Below are 18,023 nucleotides of genomic sequence, written 5' to 3' on the forward strand. Positions count from 1 at the left end.
TCGATACTTCTTCATTTCTTACTGCTATGGTCGTACGTATTTACGACAATACTCTTATTGCTCACGTGATCACTATCGGATTCTGCCGCCTCTACCAGTTGGGCTTGGCGTGCGTCTGTGACCCACTCTTTTTTCCACGATTTTGAACCTCATCAGAGCCCTTTAGCAGCCAGTTGCCGTTGGCCTTTGCGTCAGAAGCAAACAGGCCTGGCTTCTCTCTTTATACTAATCATTTTCTTTTCTTCGCTGTTCTTTGACCGAGTTGAATTACTGCATAAGTAGCTACTTAGCTCTCTTAGTGGTTCCTTAACGTCGCGCCAATCGATCACAGTGACTGTGATTCTGTTGCACCAGAACCATTAAAAAAGATCGGCCTTGCTGCATATCTGCCTGAGCATAACCTTTTCCTCCTCTGCTCTCCTCTTCTCTTTCTCCCATCATTTCTTACAACACACAACCTTCCCATGACGCTTCTTCTGCTATCTTAGGCTCTGTCCTTGGTTTTGGGGCTGCTTCGTAACAGATCAGCAACACTTCGCAATGGCATCAACAATCACAGAAGCTCAGGCGGAGCTGATTCGGTATGTTACACAGCCTGAAAGACCTCGCCAACGCGCAAGCTAATGCCCTTTCTGCAGGTCCCTTGCGCCCGACGATATTCCAATCAAGTTGCGATGCGCGATCTGCAGCAAGCTCGCGGTCAACGCCTACCGTCTTCCTTGTTGCGAACAGGCAATATGCGAATCATGTACGCGATTGGTCCTTACAAGCTCGCCCACTACATCCTCGTGCTAACACTGCGTCAAGGTCAATCCAATCTACCCGCGTCGTGTCCTGTTTGCGAACACTCACCCTTGTCCGCCGAGGATTGCAATCCCAACAAATCATTGAGAACCACAATCAGGGTCTTCCTGCGCACTGCGGAGAAGAAACGCGAGGCAAGCCGACCGAAGGAAGACAAAGACTCAGAGCCAGCGACGCCAGTTGAGGCGCCTAAACAGAATCTCCCTACAACCGAAACATCTGCGATCGAGACACCCATAGAACAGATTTCGGGGGTCGACGCACCATCATCAGTACAGGTCGATAGCGCTGACAAAGTTGATGAAGGCGCTCCTGCTCCACACGTAATCCAGGTACTGAAATTCCCCATTCTCGTCAAGGACCTTCCACTAACATTTTTCAAGGAGAATATTACTCATCATGATGACACTCCTGCTACTGAGAGTCCTCGGCAAGTCGAGGCAGGTGATGCTCAGAGCGCACCTGCCGAGGGCAGCACAGAGGACGCACCCATCGAGCACTCTGACGAGCAGACTCTTACGACACAAAATGGTGAAGGAGGAATCAACGGCGCCGGCGAAGAAAACGAACAACAAATGGACGCCGAAAACGACGAGGACCAAGACCAAGAGAAGCCTGATTCCGAGTCAATGAATGGCAATTTTCTGAATGGCTCATTCTCTAGCTCTGGTGACTTCAACCAGATGCAGATGATGATGGCTATGCAGAACGGAATGACGCCGAACTCCTTCGGTGGCTTTCCCATGATGGGTAAGTTTGTGAAATGAATCAGCGCACACGTGGTAGTAAATACTGACATGTATGTCTATAGGTATGCCGGGCATGGGCATGGACCCAATGACGATGCAGAACATGTACATGAACGGTGGCTTTCAAGGCATGGGCATGAACGGCATGGGTGGCTTTGGAGGTGGATTTGGCCAAGGCTCCAATAATAACTGGAACGGTTCACAGTCGTGGAATTTCGACCAGAATAATTACAATCAAAATGGTCCTGGCATGGGAACTGGTGACTTTGGAGGCTTTAACTCAGGATTCCAGACAGGATACAATCAAGGTAATTATGGTCAATTCAATGACTATCGCCGCAACACTTTCGGACGTGGTCGAGGCCGTGGCCGTGGTTACTACGGAGGATATGGCCGTGGAGGTTACCAGTTCGGAGGCAACCCAAACTACCAGGATCAGACCCAAGGCCAATTCCCGCAGGTTGGGCCCGGTCAGAATGGTCAGAACGGTGTCGATCAGGGTGATGGCCAGCAGCAAGTTGATGAAAGCGGTCAACCTATTCAGGGCGATAGCACTGAAGGGCCTGCTGATGCCGGACAAGCTGATGGATCCAGTGAGGCCATAGGCAATGCGGATGCCGCTACCGGTGATGCTTCCTCTACAACACGTAATACGGGACCTGGAAACTCAGACCTTGCTCAGGGTAATGTTTCCGGTGCTGTTCGTCCAGTTGCAGCCGCTGATGTTCCTTTGAATGCGCCTACTGGGCCCAAAGCTATGAGACAGGGGCTCCCTAACACAAGTCTTCATCATCTTCGAGCACGCGGTTACCAGGTGGGAAGTGAAGTCCCTCCCTCTAAACCGACTGGAGTGAGAGATAGCCCAGCAGACCGAGGCCGATCCCGGTCCAGGAGTAGTTCTCCAACTCCAATTACTGCTGACGCTCGTGAAAAGGACAAGGATCGTGAGTCCCGTCATGAGCAGAGCAAAGAGCGACCTCGCGATCATGACAAACGCGACCGAGACCGAGACCGAGACCATGACCAAACAGGATCAGCCTCTCGAACCGTCAGCAGAAGTCGTAGTCGCAGCAGGGGACATCGAAGCTCCCGTCGACGTAGGCGTCATCGCTCAGAGTCTGTTGAGGACGATGGCTATGATGACGATTCGCGACGCAAGAAGCATAGAAGCCGGCGTCACTTTCACGATGATGAAGAGTCTTCACGTTTCAAGGACAAGGATAAGGATGAAAAATATACTGACCGAAACCGTTCCGCATCACCAGCTGAATCCAAAAGATCCAGCCACCGCAGCCGTCGAGATAGAGACTCGGACAAGCGGAGGGATCGAGAAAAGGACAAAGATGACGATCGCAAAAAGTCCAGCCACCGCCCCTCGCACCGGGATAGAGACTACGACCGCGACCGGCGTCGGGAAAAGGACAGAGACCGTAGTGATAAAGACCGGAAAGATAAGGATCGCAAAGATCGACATCGGGATAGGGACCGACGCGATCGCGACCGTGACAGAGAGAGAGAGAAGGACAAAGATCGGGAAAGTGGCAGGGACCGAGACAGAGAACGGGATCGCGATCGAGGTTCGAGATATAGCAGCAGACGCGAGTCGATTGATGCTGGAGACTCGAAGCCTATCTCTGGCCCTCGCGGTCACGACACGAAAGTGAAAACCGGCTCTTCGAGTCGCACCGAGAACTCGGGCAAAGACCCTCACACGCTCGAGCGTGAGGCCCGTGATCGCGAGCGCTTGCTTAAAGAAGCGCAACGTATCGCAGGTATGGCGGGTTGGAAACGCAGCCGGGGCGATGACGGCGACGATGCAGGCTCGCGCAAAGGCCGTCGGACGGGCTCGTCAACGTCTGCTGCTGCATCACGTCGAAGCGAAGCTATCAATGGTGGCGACGAAGAAGAGAGAATGCGAAGACTCGAGGCAGAAAGGGAGGGTGATCGATGGGGTTAGAAACTCCAACGGTCTTCCAAGAAACGTGCCACCAAGTCGATAAGACAATGAAGGCCATGTTTTGATCATTTCTCATTTCACCCTAATCTCTAAGCTTTACAGGATGGAAGCAACATTTACCCTCCTTTTATTTCTTCACTATCAGGTGTTGGCGGTTGATGCATTATGCGGAATCAAATCTTTCATGTACGAGTAGCTAAAAAAAGAAGGGGAAAGGGATGTTGCATTAAATTCAGAAACACTTACACGAGTTTTCATCGGGATGCCAGCTTAGGGTTCAGCTGGGCGGCGGGAAGCGAGGACCATGGGGCAAGAGACTTAAAAATAGGTTTGCAGGTTAGAGGTAGCAGGGTCTTGCTTGACAGTTTTGCAGGTATCGTGAATCCTGTCTTGAAATGAAAAGGCGCTCTTGGAGTCATTATATAAAGTCAGCGCTGAAGTGAGGTCAGTAGGTGACGAGTCTATCCATGAGTTACACGTTGAATCAACCTTGTCTGTATTGCATAAAGGCAAGCAAGGCAGTCGTAAGTATAGCTGTCACTGGGACATGATAGAAAAATTCTTGGATGCGTATGTCGGCACTGCCTTAAGAAGTCTTCCAGTATTCATTCATCCCCTCATTCTACGTCCCTTCTACCCCGTAATGAAAATCCACACCACTTCCTATCCTCCTCACCATGCGCAATCATCAGTTGTCATATAAAACTCGCATCAGTAAGTGTTTCGGCTATTCAGCCATGTCTATCATCCGCAACGCCATCTCATATGCCCCCGAATTATCCCAATGCTACTCCTAGCTCTTGAATTTTTCTCTTGTGCGTTGAAATCAACTACTCCCTGCCTATCGAGTCTTTTCTGTGTTGAACTTGTCTAGTAGATACCCTGTGTACGATATTGGAATGTGTCATAGCTGAGACAGGTCAATACGCGGTATTTGAAACTCAGAATGAGGTTTAACTTACAGTCGAGTGTAGTAACTGCCAAATGATTTGGCAACGAGATCATCAACAAAATGTTCCGCTTCTTCGGCGCTCAGATGAAGCTGGAACCTCTGTCGAAGGGTATTCGTCACTTGAGCGATGCCCACTGCAAAGCAGGGCATCCTGGAGTCATGTCCCATCATCGCTACCAGGTCAATAATGTTGTCTGCCGAGCGACGCAAAGCTTAACACAGTATTAGCACAATTCTAACATCGTGTTTCTGGTGTAACTTGCCTTGGAATGCTTGCTTGCAAAGTCTCTTGTAGTCTTCAAAATCAGGAGAAAGTGGTCCACCTAAAACATCGACATACTCATGCGTCAACTTGAATGGCGCCGCCTCAAACCCAACTGAGCCAGGCGAATTGGAAAGCATAAAGCCAAAGTCGATATGGATAATGTGGCCCTCGCTGTCCACCAAGACATTGCCATTGTGTCTGTCCTTGAGTTGGAGAACGTAAGAGATGATGCTGTATGCTGCCAGTGACTTTTTGAACGCATCAACGCCAGCCTGGAACTCTTTGCTATCAGGTTTGCCAAACGCTTTGAGAAAATGGTCTCTCAGTGTCGCAATGCGGTTACGAGGGTTCTGGCCAGACTCAACCGAGGCCAGCGTTAGACTTCGCTTCAGCGAGTGGAGGGACACGCCACTCGTAATGGTTTCGATCAGACCCGACGACTCCCCAGTTACTAGGATTCGCATACGTTTGACCCAGACATCAGTGCCGGCATCAACCCAAATTTTATGACACACATCGATGAGCTGGCAAGCAAATGCCTCTTGTCGAAGATCAGCTCCTGTCTTGACGATGACGCTAACGAGATCCCAATTCTTCATCCAACCATAAGGCGATGACTTGCGAATTCGTTCCTTCTTAGCTTCCCAAGCTTCACCAAAGACGGCCGCACTAGGGTCATCACGATCTCCACGCCGTTGGACACCACCAGTTTTGATATCGTTCTCCATACGCTCACGTCCTGCACTAGCGTTCAGGTTCGGGTCAATCTGTACGTCTTCCTCCAGGTCAGGGTTGTGTACAGGGATTGGCGTTGTGCTGGCTTTAGCGATAATTGTGTCGAAGGTTGGGCCTTGCTCGTCAACATCGAAGCTCTTCTCCTCAAGGCTCTGCATGCTGGCGATGATCTTAGCTCTGATAGCAGCTACTTCCTGCTTTGGGCGCTTTCCGCTGGTGGCTTCCAGCTGTGCAAGCATCTGAGAAGCAGTTCGCATATGCGTGGCTAAGGCACCGAAGTCAGGCTGGTCAGCTGGTGCGCTCCGCTGAATGGGCATGGTCATTCTTCGTGAGACGGGTCCTGGGCTGTTAGATCGCGAGGTTCCTGTGCCCGATGATCGCGGCGTTGTCAAATCCAATGTCGAGGAAGATGTTGTAGCTCCACTTGGCAGACGCTGAGCAGTATGGTTCTGTGCTGGTCTCGAAGAGGCTCTAACTGGCGACTCATCTATACCCTTCAAAAGTGGCGAGCTTCCCAGATCGCCCGAAGCAGGTTCAAAGACACTGTCTAGAAGAGGCTCTGGCGCCTTTACCGTGGGGGAGAGGCGAGGTGAGTCAGAAAGATCGAATATACGCTTTGCGCGAGCGCTACCTCCTAGTAAGCTGTTAAGGAGTCGGTCATTTTCGGGCGCGTCAGGGTCGAAAGAGAAGTCGTCTCTCAAAACCTCTACCATGATCAGATAAGGAACCTTCTCGGCACTATTGAGCACTGTCGCTTCGGCAGGGTTCACACGAACGATACGGTGATGGCGGCTCTTCCCAGGCGATCCATTAACCAGAGTTGGGGGGCAAATGACGGGAATATCAATCTCAGCAGGTAAGTCCTGTGATATTAAAGCCAATTCAGCTCGCAATGCGCTCATTCGAGCGGGTTTGGGGACCAGTACTAATCGGTTCGAGATGCCTTCCAGGGCCGTCAAGAATTGTGTTTGTGACCTGAAATAATGTTGTCTCAAAAGTCTCGTCTTTTGCACTGGCGACATGTCGCTGACAGTAAGGACTGCTTTTGCGTGGTGCGAATGCCGTCGGGTTGCGTTGTCAACCGGGCGCTGCGCATTACCTGGTGAGTTTGGGGTCGTCGGTCTGGTAGTAGGTTGAGCTGATGGCAGTGGAAGAGATGACGTGCTGAGCTTAGCTTCCAGTGATCTAAGCTCAAGAGCGGATGGCCGAGTCATCCCAACTGGTGTCTTAGACCTTTGCGGCGGAATAATCACCGAAGGCGGTCGAGGACTGCGCGCAGGCTTGGGTGAAGAGTCTCTTGACCCTTTAGGATCTGGTGCACTAAAGGTCCGTCCATTATCTCGGGCACGCCGCGATCGCGAGTTTCCGACGGTAACTGTGCGAGCCCTCGTGGGCTTGGGGTTCTCCTTCGGTTCCTGCGTTTCATTGGTGATGGGTTGAGGCTTGCGAGCTTGGGCGACTGCGAGAGGGCCAGCCCACTGGGGGAACATGGGCAGCGCAATACTGGCAAGGACAAAACTAGAGAGAACCGTGACTGGTAGGACGTTTTCCGTGATCTTCTCATGACGAGCGGTATCAGCAAGTCCAAACACAATGTGTTGAACCTTGTTGTAGACACGGCGACATGTCTGGAACGAGTCGGATTGCGGATTCGAGGAGAGATCGTGAAGATATGTTTGAAAGAGCCAGAAGGTCTGCGCACGCAATTGTCAGTTTTCTTTTCGCCGTATCCCAGTCGATCACCGTTCCCATGACGCGGTGGCTCGCGCATTCCATCCCAAAGGGTTGTTGGTTGAATATCATCATCAAAACGTACCAGCAGCGCTGCTGTGACGGATTCTTCGCACAAGTCCATCAAAAACTCTTCCAAAGCCATTGACTCATTATGCACGCTGATTATGAGGTGACATAATTGCGGTAGAAAGAACTCAATATCCTCGTAGGGAAACTGGCGGAGCTTCTGGCAGAGAACATAGTGAATCCCCACGTGGTCGGCATATCGGCTGTTGCGACAGGTGGCATTAGCGATTGGCGACGTCGGAGAGGGCGGAAGAAGCGAGAATGAAGAGGCATAACAAATGTGTATGGCGACCAGTATCGGCGGCTTCTGTAGGACGTGCAGGGGTTTGTAGGAGACTCACGAGAGGTATGAGACGGGGAGAAAGGGGTTGGAGTTGAAGACGTCGGACTCGAGGAACCTCTGAAGCAAGTCCCACGACATTGGTTTTGGTTTACGCGGGGGAGCGAGCGCCTGTAAGGGACAGCTGGCGGTTCGTCATCTAGGGTCTGAGCTAAAAATGAAGGAAGAAATACAGGATATCGTGGCAAGAGAACGGGCGTGACAGCAGGGAGAGTCAATCAAGAGACCATTCGCAAGAGTGACGACGGTTTCAAGCTGGTTGATGTTCGAGGTTGACGAAACCGTCCAAGCCCAGAGTCAGTGGAGGGTGATTTGTTCTTCAGAAGATTTACAGGAGTCGTTGCGGATATTAGTGGATAATGTTAGGGAGCCGGAACGGACAGCTCAGGCCTTGGCATTGCAAGTTATGGACGGGAGCTCTCACCTCGGGCAGAGAAGTAAAGGCAAACGATCGATAGTCCAATCAGAAAGCTCATTGAACCCCTGAGTCCCTGGGCTGCGAGCAGGAGGCCCAGGGGTTACAATTTGATATATTCTTGATTTTTTTCGTACTCTGGAGGAACTCATAAACCTTCTTGAGTAGAATGATGGATTCTGCATTTGTTGTCTGATTTATAATCCCGTGCTGTTATTTCAACCACTGGACAGTTCATTGAAGAGGCACCAAACTCGACACCAAAAGCTTACAACCTCTGGATGGTCTTAGTCCGGGCATGGACCCGGACCCTTTTCAGCAATTCGGAGTGTTATCCTCCTTCGCCATATTTTCCCATTGAGAGTGACTCGTTAACCCATGCTTGAGTCCGGAGACCTACTATGTAGTTATGATGTAGTCCGTCATGAGGCTCTCTTGGGGAGGTAAGAAAACCTGGGACCTTGATCCTAAGTGATAAAAAGACTTAGGTAAGTCGTTACAATCATGGGCGGGTTACTATAAACTTCGGAGCCTTTTTTATCAAGCTTATTTCAATACTTACGATCAAGGTCTTACCCGTAGGGGGCTCTATATCCATTATCTACATGCTCAATTTCCAGCTCTCATTGACTGTTGCCATATTTCAATGCGAAGTGTACTGACGTCAGTTCCACCTACGTCAGTGGTTACGGGTTACACTAGGCTCCAGGGTAAACACGTCGGGAATATGATTCCTTATGTCTGGGGTTCTATTATTTGTTTCTGTTACGCCAACAATATGGTCTGTATGAAATTCGATATAGACTGTTCCTCTATGTTGAAAGTGGCCTGAACTACTCAAGACGAAAGGCACCCAGCGTCATCAACTTGATCATAGCATATGTAGATCATATATTACAACCTGGGGCAAATGTTGATGTGCTTGAGGTCGAAGACCAATTGACACAGATGTAGCTCTAATGCCATAAGGAATGATGTCGGTAAAGAAACAAAATTCTAGAGAGATAGACACGGAAAGCACAACAATATTGCACAATATGCCCAAGCTTCACTCCCAATTGCATCTTAGACAGACCGGGAACGTAAGGGTTAGATCGTGAACGAAATTGAACAAAACTTATAGAGACAGGAAGCAAGAGTCAAACCACACGGGGAATTCATAATTTAGTAGCCAGTAAGTGACAAGGTGACAGCTTTGGCCGCCGTCCCTTTGCTTTAATTGCCGTGTAATTATGCTAACGTACTCGCCAAGATGCTTTGCAGCACCAGCAATTGATATTGCACCAGTCCGCAAGCGCGCCAGTGCGCGCAAGCGTTTAAAATACCCAGTATGCCAAAAGTCCATGCGATGAATTGTCTTCAATGCGCCAAACTCCGGCTCGATGCGAGTCCCCCTAAACGCCTGCCATTTGATCATTATCCCTCATGACGCATCCCAAACCTTGCAAAGACAACATATAATACTCCGCATTGAAAGCAGATCATTGCGCCTTCTTTCTTCTGCCGCCGCGTGTTCTCTTCTTGGGCTCTTCAATCTCCTCATCACTTGAACTCTCCTGCTTGGCCTTTGATCTACTACCCTCCTTCTCGTTCTCGACGCGACTGACAATGTCACGAAGGAAATCCCACTGCTCATCGGCCTCGACTACATGTTTGAGCATTGGTGCTGTGACTCTCTTGGAACCCTTCTCCCTGGCCACGTCGGCGCTTTTTGTGACGAGTTGAATCATGAAAAGTTCAAGAGCCTTGCCCACAGCGATCGGGGTCTGCTGTGCAACCTTTCCAACTTCCTCATCAGCCTGCATAATTCGTTTAATCCTGGCAGTTGGAAACTTGGTTCGAACGGGGGATGGGTCGATAGCGGGCGCCGCAGGCGGCGCGGCTTTGCGTGGAGGCATATCTGTGTCAAAGGGTATAGCACCGAATGTCGAAGCGCGTTCTACTGTGCCAGTTCCCACTGGTGGTGCGTAGGATATGTCGTACGCAGCCGCGCTGGAAAGCGGAGTTTGCTCTGGATAGGCTTGGCCGTACGGCGCAGGTCGCGCCGGAGTGTGGTGTTGTGACTGTGTGTGTGGAGAGGCAAAGGTGTCCTCGAATCCGTTACCAGAAGACGGGCGTTTGTCTGGCGAAGAATAGACGTAGGGGTCTTGGATTGAAGAATGTCGCGACCGGTAAGATTGATATTCCGGTCTTGTAGATCTTAGTTGTGAAGATGCTTGCTGGTAGTCGACTTGTGGCCGGTACTTAGAATCATATGCACCGCCGTTGTTGTTAAAATTTAAGGATGGTGGAACATAAGAAGAAAAGGAAGCAGATCTGGCGTAGGTTGGGGACTCTGCTTTATATTCGTATCCCGGGCTAAAGTGACTGTCAGGCTGTGGATGATGGAGCTCTTCTTGAGTGGGGCCACTTGAATAAAAAGAAGAGAGGTCCGGAGACTTTGGGGCATAGCTGTCGTCAGTCGACATAATAAATATTTTTTTGGTCCGCGGTGTTAGTAGCGGAATGATTAGGATTATGGTGGGGCTTGCACGCCGAAGCGGCCGGGATGAGATTGTTTTTGTCCAGCAGCGAACGAATAGAGACCCGTTGCAATGCAAATCCGAGCCGGTCGTCCTTGATAGTGTTGTGGATAACGTAGATGCTTGGCGGTGCGGTCGAATGAAACAGCGGGGGGTGATTCGAGAATAGCCAGCACCAAGAATAAAAGGGCGTCAGAACAAGTTTGGTACAGCGCCTCTGAACGTTTGTAGAAGAAGCTACTTTGTTTGACCAAAGACAATGCAATCAAGTTGTGGATATCGAGGATAAATAAAAGCTTAATATCTGGCTTTATTTGTCGAGTTGTTTCTTTGTGCAAGTTGTTGTGCTTGTGGTTGGTTGGTCTGTTAAAGGTATGTGAATATACAAGAATAGCAGGTAGTAGTATGATGCATGTAATATGGTGTCCAAGGAGAAACAAAGCGATTAAACTGAAGGAACGTCGTGCTCTTATTATATCAAACAAATCCAATGAACAAGACGGACCTGCTCACACTTGTTGGGTGCTAATAAGAACCGTGCGCAAAGGGGACAGGGGGAGTAAGAAGAAGAGGTTTAGCTCACGAATCAGCAAGCTCGAGCTCCCGTCTCGGACTGGGGTTGGGAATGACGATGTGATATGATTGACGTGACGGTGGAGTAGAAGGTCACCACATGTAGGCTGGTAGGATAAGGGTGATGAAGTTGGTAGACAAGTATGGAGTAAAAGAAGACAAACAGCTAACCTACCTTTTTAACAACTACCTAGATGTGGAAGCGGTTGGTTGCAGTGCAGTGAGAGGGGCGGCGGGTTACCAGGGGCTGTGTGTAAGACCCCTTGTTATTGAGATGGCCACCCGTCAAAATCCCCTGTTGGATGGAGGTTGTACAATACGCGGGTGAGATGAGGCTCGGGAAGTAATGGTGCGCGTGTAAGCCGGCAAGGCAGAAAGTGTTGAGTCTCAGGTAAGTAAGTTCAAGCAGGTTAGTGATTGAGTTGATGATTACCACGTAGACTAGACATTTTAGTGGAAAAAGGTTGAGATCTAACAGGAGGTAATGAAACTGGCGGCTTCGTTGGCAGATTATCGATTATCGATTATCTTGTTTGAGTGGGCCGATAAGTTTTTGGTTGACAGAGAGTTTAAGATGAGGACGGTGTAAGTAAGTCTTTGATGAGTGCAATGGATAGCGAAATAAGCGTAGGTCCCCAGGAATGGAAAACAAGATAAGCAAAGTAAAGCTTCTCGAGACTGTGGTCATGAGTCGCTTTCGCAATGTTTATCAGGGGCGTTATTTAAACGTCAGCGTCAGAAGTTAGTCGGCAATCGTATTCGACACAGCGGCGGCAAATGGCGATGGCGGGGGAAACGAGGGAATGCCGGGCGTTTATATGCACGACTGGACGCAGCCTGGACGCGGGGACTCGCTCTCTGGTACCTACCTGGATACAAAGTGACTTCCGCCCAAACCCCAAATCAGAGACGACGGCGTCTCAAGTTGATCCCTCCAAATCGATAGGAACCATCCAGGGATCCTTCCCACGCTACCTTATGCACCTACTACATAGGTACCTTCAGTACCTGGCTACCTTATGCATTCAGGGCAGGAACGAGCTGGATATGGTACGTGCTTAGCACGTGCGCCCCACACCGTAATTCAATATCATTTGCACTTTACGGAGTACGCGTTTTATCAATGATGCTGCACTTGGGTAAGTTTTCCATCTACAGTCTTATTAGTGGATAAGACGCGCTTCGTTTACAACCTTATTCACTCTTCTTTTCTCCAACCCACTTGCTCATATCTCGAAGCTCATAATGTAATGTTGGTTCTCTGGCTGTGAGCTAGCTATGCCCCTCAGCAGAGACTCATCACAGGCATTTCATGTTCAGCCTCAAACATAACATAAACATGGCTGATGCTATCTGCTTTACAAGTTATGCCTAATATCAGCCGCATGTTCCGCCTGCGCGCCTGTGGAGCCCATTCCTGGGCCATTCTCCAACGAATATGCTGAAATGCAGCGCTGATTCAGATCCCAGAGTGACTGGCATGGCTTGGATGCCTTGTGGCAGCCCTAGGCGCTCACTTCAGGCTCCCATCGTTGAGATGCACCCACAACATCATCAGTGACTGACCTACGGGCTGGCTTATGGACACGTCACCTCTGAACTTCAGCAGGCAGATGTATCAATCTCTACCAAGTGAGTTCCACAATTTTCTACATGCATATCCTCTTCTGCCTCTGCATCCTAGTGATGATACACGTTGAGCTTTTATCCCTGAGCAGGCCTGGTGAGGACGAAACCGAGTTTTGTACTATGGTTCCTGATTCACCACCTACAGGCCTTGTCTATGAAATCTTACTTGATCTAATCTGATTCTATACTTTGTCCCCATTCAGCGTACCCCATTCAAGCATTCGTCTTCTAATCTCCTTGACAGCAGTTCGAAGACCTTGCAGCCTCTTATCCTCTGTACTGGATAGGAATAGTGAGGCTACTGGCCACGCATGAATTCCTCCGTCGAATTTCTGTCCTTCAGCTTGAATCCCAATCTTGGCTTGTCGCTTGAGAAATTCTTCAATATCCGGCGCGAATACTTCCTCTTCTCCAAAGACGATGAAGTATCCTCGTTCGGGACTGGCTGCTCTCCAGAGCCCCTCATCGACGCAGTTACCAGGAGAAGCCGGTTGCTGTTGGACCATGTTCTCTCCTGCGTACTCGTGTGCATATTTCCACAAGGTTCTCTTATCCAAGAAATCACTTTTGGAGCTGTAGTGTAAGTTGGACATCAGTGTTATCCACGGCGAAATTAGTGTAGCCATACGCGGGAGAGGCAGATGAGGTGGATCCGCATCTGAGAGGCCGCCCCGGATGTTGACCTTCATGCCCTTCTTATCTTGATTGCCAGCCTGAGCGCCCAACTCGAGCAACAAGCTGAGAATCAATGAGCCACCAGCCGAATCTCCCGAAACGCAGATCTTGGATGCGTCTTGCACGACTTCAAGGACATGCTTGTAACCTTCAAGTGCCTCCAGGACTTGCCTTGGGTAAACTTGATCAGGCACCAATGTGTACTCGAGTGCAAATATTGCAGGGTTATTATATCCAGCCTCAACAAGGAGGTGATGCCAGGCCATGAGGAATTCGAGGTAAAAGTAACTTGAGCCCATCAAGAATCCACCACCTTGTGATAATCAGCAAAGTGAACACATGGTCAGTAATTGTTCCGAACATACCGTGTGCATAGTAAAGGACAAAATCTGGAGGATGTTCCGGTTGATGCATAATCCAAGTGCCCTTTATTTTGATATCTCCCTGTTGCAGTTAGTCACCGCAACACAGCCATAGTGAGAAATTGAAACCAACTTTTCCTATGTTGTATTCCCTGTAGTGAACTGGAGATCTGATATAGCCATGGCGAAGCATGCGCCAGTGAATAAATGGTAACGCAACATGTTTGCCGAAGAAGACTCGTCCAACCTTGGCGGGGATATTGGCGAAGGCATAGCGCACACAACGTATCACAAGATCCTCAAACACAGTAGCTGTCTGAGTAAACGCAAGTTGGCGAGTTGAATGAGTCAGATAACGGTCAGTGACGAACTCATAGGGAAGTCGAATCACTATGTTAAATAAGTTAGACTGGCATGATATGTAGTGAGGGATAACCAACGGAGAAACGGTAGGGCCCTGAGACCCGTGAATAGTGTCAGAAAGAATCCAGCGTGCCATATTAGTTGAGGTGCAAGAAATATGAGAAATACTCCACAGTCAACGAGGCTTATAGGACCAAGGATCATGACGAGGACGTCTTTTCTTGATGGCAGAGGCGTTTCATGAGGTGTGAAAGGGAATTACGGGTAGGTTTCCTCCCTCTAATTGAATGTCTTTGTGGCAACGATGATCGAAAGTTCCATCGGCTACAAAGTGTGATTTTATGGCTCCAATTGGTTCAGTTTGAGTAGATCGTTAAGGGTCCCTGACGCGTTGAAGAAGATAGGAGATCGATGATGGAGGGGCTGGCGTTGGTTCAATAGTCTGGATTTGAAACTCTGGGCTGGCGCAGCTTCTTAACGGTTGATAAGGGGCCACACTCTTTTCATGTGATGACACTAATTGAGAATTATCTCCAAACAACCGCATCTACTCAACGGGAGCACTCATATAATGGTAGTTTCCTCATTCATGTGAAGACGATGGCTCGTTGCTTCGTCGTCGCTGACATAAGCCTGCTGGGGCCAACTTCTCACCGCATGAGCACCACGATGGCCATTCGAGCCTGTGAGTTCAGAACTATATTTCCCTTAAATCATAACGTTTAGCGCTACATCTCCGATAACACGGGTACCTTATAAGTAAAAAACACCCGCACCAGAACATCGATACCACTCCCCCATCTTAGCCGGCAGACGAGATCTTTCAGACTCTCCATATCCTCAACAACCTGCTACGAGATGGGCGAGAACCCTCCAGAAGAAGCGCCCTTCCCTCTGACGGCAGTCGACAGATGGGTCCTCTCGCAGACTGATGAGGAGTTTCACAAACATGATTGGGAGGAGTTAAAGGAGATTATCAGTAAGCAGCTCTAATTAAAAATCTAGTCGGCATTTCTGCTCTGTTTCAAGCCCAGTCATTGACATTGGACAGGGACGAACAACCTCTCTGTTCTGAAGCGCAAGCCCTCTGACCTTCGTCGATATATGGCATGGACTGCAGAGACCAAAGCAGAATATGGCTCCATGACGAATTATCTTCTTGTAAACCGCCTGCCTCAGGAATGGGGAAACCCGCCATTCACACCAAGATCTACCGTCCCTTTCGAGGACCCTTCAGACTACCGCATCTTGATCAATGACTGGCCTTACGGATTGGAACCGGACATCAGACACATTGTCGTATGGTTGCGCACAACCATCCCTACGGACTCCGAGACTGGTGATATGACACCCGAGAGCAGGGCTTTGGTCCAGTCATTCATCGAAAAGACATTCATCGATGCTCTGGGTCCAAACGGAGAGAGTAAAGTGCTGTGGTTCAAGAATTGGGTCGCCCTTCAAAGTGTACGCGCTTTAGAACATATTCATGTCCTAGTCCGCAATGTGGACTATGATACCCTTGAGCGCTGGACTGGAGAAGGTCCGAAACAGAAGCCTTAGACAGCCAATAGACTTAGAATCCCAGGAGAGATCTAATGCCCTCAATAAAAGTTGGGAAATTTAAGCAGCCCGACGTGCTCTGCGATTTCCTTGGGGAGCTGCACCAGCACCATCGCCCGCTCCTTGGAACTCAGCCATCTTCTGCTTTCCCATGCCAAGTAGCCCACTTCCCAGGTACACGCCATATGCCGGAAGGATAAGCCACAGAAACCAAGCTTTATTTCCGAAGATAATGACGAAGATTACTGCAGCCCAGGTAACCCAGATGACGTCGAACATGTACTCGGTCAAGCCAGGAGAGGACAGATCCTCACCAGCGGTACGCAGGGCGCGGGTAGTTGGGTCGTACTTCGGTCGACCGGAAGCCTCGAGAATGTACTCGCAGATGAGGGCAGGCGCAGAAAGGAGAACGTAAAGCCAGATAGAGCGAGCACGGAACAGGAAGTGGGAAAGGAGGAAGAGGGCGTTGACGATAAGAGAACCGATGTGCAGGTTGTTAAGTGCCGCCGCGTTGGACTTGGCGCGGTCCTTTTTCGCTTTCTGAGCCATTGTATATGAGTACTAGCGAATACGCTCAGGTCGATACAAATCTAGCTGCGCAGTGGTGATAGCTGAGAGCACGCGGTTGTTAGGTTGATCAAGCTGAAGTGTTCACTCAAGAAGTGAGAAGTGGAATGACGATGCTGATGACAGGGGAGAACTTGCAAGTCCACCGATCTGATTGGTACCTCCACTTGCCGGGGTAATAAAACTTCTTGACGTTAAAACCTGGATGCCAAAATTAACTGATCTTAAGGCCTACTAAGATATACTAAATTTACCTAAGTATTTTCATCACTTGGGATAGAAGTCCTCAGTTTTCTTACCTCCTCTAGCCGTCATGGGTTGATGAGGTTGCTCGATTACAGCTTACAAGATTATGGAATGAGAAGGTTGAGGGACTGGATATACTTTATCAGGCACTGAGAACAGAATTCGAGGACTGGTGCATGGACTTTCCGAATTCGCGTCCCGAGATCTTCTGTTTGATCAAGCTTTTGGTGCATTTTAGCTTTAGCTGCTCGGTCGCTTGAAGCTCTTCAATCTCATGTACCTACATAGGTGCAGGCTCGTCACGTGCCGTGAGGTGGGGGATTGGCGATAAGCGATAAGCGCACAACTTTTTGATAATTGGGGCTTAATTGTCAACTAAACGCTTCTACAACAAAAGGAATCAATCTCTCATCCCTCCCAGGCCGTCATCACGTTACCGTTGCAGTCACTTTTGCCGAGTCTTGACAGCCATTCACAATGTCTCACCAGAAGAACGAGAAGGACGTCGGTGACGCTCCCGTACGTCGATATCACCGCGAAGTTGAACCTCTGGCACGATGCTAACGCCCCCAACAGAAGAGCCACCGTATCCGAATCACCCTGACCAGCCGAAAGGTTCAGTCTCTCGAGAAGGTCAGCGCTGAGCTCATTGAGCGTGCTCGCAGCAAGGGCCTCACCATCAAGGGCCCCGTCCGTCTGCCCACCAAGAACCTCAAGATCACCACCCGCAAGACCCCTTGTGGTGAGGGTTCCAAGACCTGGGATTCCTACGAGCTCCGCGTCCACAAGCGCCTTATCGACCTCCACGCCCCCACCGAGGTTGTCAAGTCCGTCATCGTCAACAGTAAGGGATCCCGCCGTCTGAAAAGATCTGGGCAGAGTCTAACCGTGTTACAGTCGAGGCCGGTGTCGAGGTTGAGGTCACCATCGCTGCTTAAATGTGGTCACTGTCCTAGTCAGTGGTCGATATGCTCGGCTTCGTCCTGACATTGTGAAGGAAGGGAATGATGGGAACATCAAGATCTTGCTCACAGCAAGAGTGGTGGATATAGGATACTCAGTTATGATTAATGAATCTCTGGGAACCTCGTGTTCTACCATTCAAAACCATGAAGATCATGATATTGTTGTGTTGTCTGACATGGTGACTTTGACTCGGCATGTTTTGCGAACAGTATTCAACTCGCTCTTAACCAGGAGCTGTGGACTAAGTAAAGCATCCATGTACGAATCGAAATCAACCGAACTTATGTGTGGACGCAGGATGCATTGCAGATGCTTATTCACTTTGTATTAAAAAATAAAGTAAAATAAAATAAAAAGCAAGATATGGATAGACTGATAGAGGCAATCTTGCTTTAGCCAGTGCCAAAAGGAGTATTCTTGGGATATAACCCACGAATTATTTCTTTTGACCCAAGGTCGGTAGGTTAGTAGGATACCTGCCACTCTGTAGGTAAGGTAATGTCGAATTGGCTGGGAATGGGACAGAAAGTCTGCAGGTACGGA

At 49.4% G+C, this 18,023-nt stretch overlaps 7 protein-coding genes across 14 annotated transcripts; 3 read left to right on the forward strand and 4 right to left on the reverse strand.

Moving 5' to 3' along the window:
* The first annotated feature begins 150 nt into the window (after nucleotides 1-150).
* Nucleotides 151-3,991, forward strand: FOIG_05178 (uncharacterized protein). 2 transcript variants are annotated; one of them, XM_031203668.1, is made up of 5 exons: nucleotides 151-581; nucleotides 639-748; nucleotides 808-1,136; nucleotides 1,188-1,554; nucleotides 1,616-3,991. In XM_031203668.1, the coding sequence occupies exons 1-5, from the start codon at nucleotides 541-543 to the stop codon at nucleotides 3,508-3,510; spliced, it is 2,742 nt and encodes a 913-aa protein (XP_031067247.1). In that variant the 5' UTR covers nucleotides 151-540; the 3' UTR covers nucleotides 3,511-3,991. The 2 variants fall into 2 exon arrangements, with proteins under 2 accessions (XP_031067247.1, XP_031067248.1); XM_031203669.1 differs by having other exon boundaries at nucleotides 185-581; nucleotides 639-1,136; nucleotides 1,616-3,928.
* FOIG_05179 (phosphatidylinositol 4-kinase) lies at nucleotides 3,913-7,955 on the reverse strand. 7 transcript variants are annotated; one of them, XM_031203671.1, is made up of 6 exons: nucleotides 7,776-7,955; nucleotides 7,604-7,713; nucleotides 7,279-7,465; nucleotides 4,726-7,156; nucleotides 4,473-4,674; nucleotides 3,913-4,420 (listed from the first exon to the last, which is right to left on the reverse strand). In XM_031203671.1, the coding sequence occupies exons 2-6, from the start codon at nucleotides 7,681-7,683 to the stop codon at nucleotides 4,381-4,383; spliced, it is 2,940 nt and encodes a 979-aa protein (XP_031067250.1). In that variant the 5' UTR covers nucleotides 7,684-7,713; nucleotides 7,776-7,955; the 3' UTR covers nucleotides 3,913-4,380. The 7 variants fall into 7 exon arrangements, with proteins under 7 accessions (XP_031067250.1, XP_031067251.1, XP_031067249.1 ...); XM_031203672.1 differs by having other exon boundaries at nucleotides 7,604-7,726; nucleotides 7,776-7,920; XM_031203670.1 differs by having other exon boundaries at nucleotides 7,604-7,955.
* Nucleotides 7,956-9,138: 1,183 nt separating this feature from the next.
* Nucleotides 9,139-12,071, reverse strand: FOIG_05180 (uncharacterized protein). Its single transcript, XM_031203677.1, has 2 exons — nucleotides 11,288-12,071; nucleotides 9,139-10,886 (listed from the first exon to the last, which is right to left on the reverse strand). The coding sequence occupies exon 2, from the start codon at nucleotides 10,483-10,485 to the stop codon at nucleotides 9,499-9,501; it is 987 nt and encodes a 328-aa protein (XP_031067256.1). The 5' UTR covers nucleotides 10,486-10,886; nucleotides 11,288-12,071; the 3' UTR covers nucleotides 9,139-9,498.
* Nucleotides 12,072-12,923: 852 nt separating this feature from the next.
* Nucleotides 12,924-14,345, reverse strand: FOIG_05181 (uncharacterized protein; the record flags this gene model as incomplete). Its single annotated transcript, XM_031203678.1, has 4 exons — nucleotides 12,924-13,729; nucleotides 13,782-13,860; nucleotides 13,912-14,168; nucleotides 14,219-14,345. The coding sequence occupies 4 exons, from the start codon at nucleotides 14,343-14,345 to the stop codon at nucleotides 12,924-12,926; spliced, it is 1,269 nt and encodes a 422-aa protein (XP_031067257.1).
* A 57-nt stretch (nucleotides 14,346-14,402) lies between these two features.
* FOIG_05182 (uncharacterized protein) lies at nucleotides 14,403-16,412 on the forward strand. The gene is made up of 3 exons (XM_031203679.1): nucleotides 14,403-14,826; nucleotides 14,902-15,120; nucleotides 15,193-16,412. The coding sequence occupies exons 1-3, from the start codon at nucleotides 14,652-14,654 to the stop codon at nucleotides 15,699-15,701; spliced, it is 903 nt and encodes a 300-aa protein (XP_031067258.1). The 5' UTR covers nucleotides 14,403-14,651; the 3' UTR covers nucleotides 15,702-16,412.
* Nucleotides 15,762-16,250, reverse strand: FOIG_05183 (uncharacterized protein; the record flags this gene model as incomplete). The annotated part of the gene is made up of 1 exon (XM_031203680.1): nucleotides 15,762-16,250. The coding sequence occupies one exon, from the start codon at nucleotides 16,248-16,250 to the stop codon at nucleotides 15,762-15,764; it is 489 nt and encodes a 162-aa protein (XP_031067259.1).
* A 421-nt stretch (nucleotides 16,413-16,833) lies between the features above and the next one.
* On the forward strand, nucleotides 16,834-17,940 carry FOIG_05184 (40S ribosomal protein S20). The gene is made up of 3 exons (XM_031203681.1): nucleotides 16,834-17,033; nucleotides 17,091-17,358; nucleotides 17,412-17,940. The coding sequence occupies exons 1-3, from the start codon at nucleotides 16,992-16,994 to the stop codon at nucleotides 17,450-17,452; spliced, it is 351 nt and encodes a 116-aa protein (XP_031067260.1). The 5' UTR covers nucleotides 16,834-16,991; the 3' UTR covers nucleotides 17,453-17,940.
* Nucleotides 17,941-18,023: the final 83 nt, after the last annotated feature.

Source organism: Fusarium odoratissimum (assembly GCF_000260195.1).
Source record: "Fusarium odoratissimum NRRL 54006 unplaced genomic scaffold supercont1.6, whole genome shotgun sequence".
Classification (NCBI taxonomy): Eukaryota; Fungi; Ascomycota; class Sordariomycetes; order Hypocreales; family Nectriaceae; genus Fusarium; species Fusarium odoratissimum.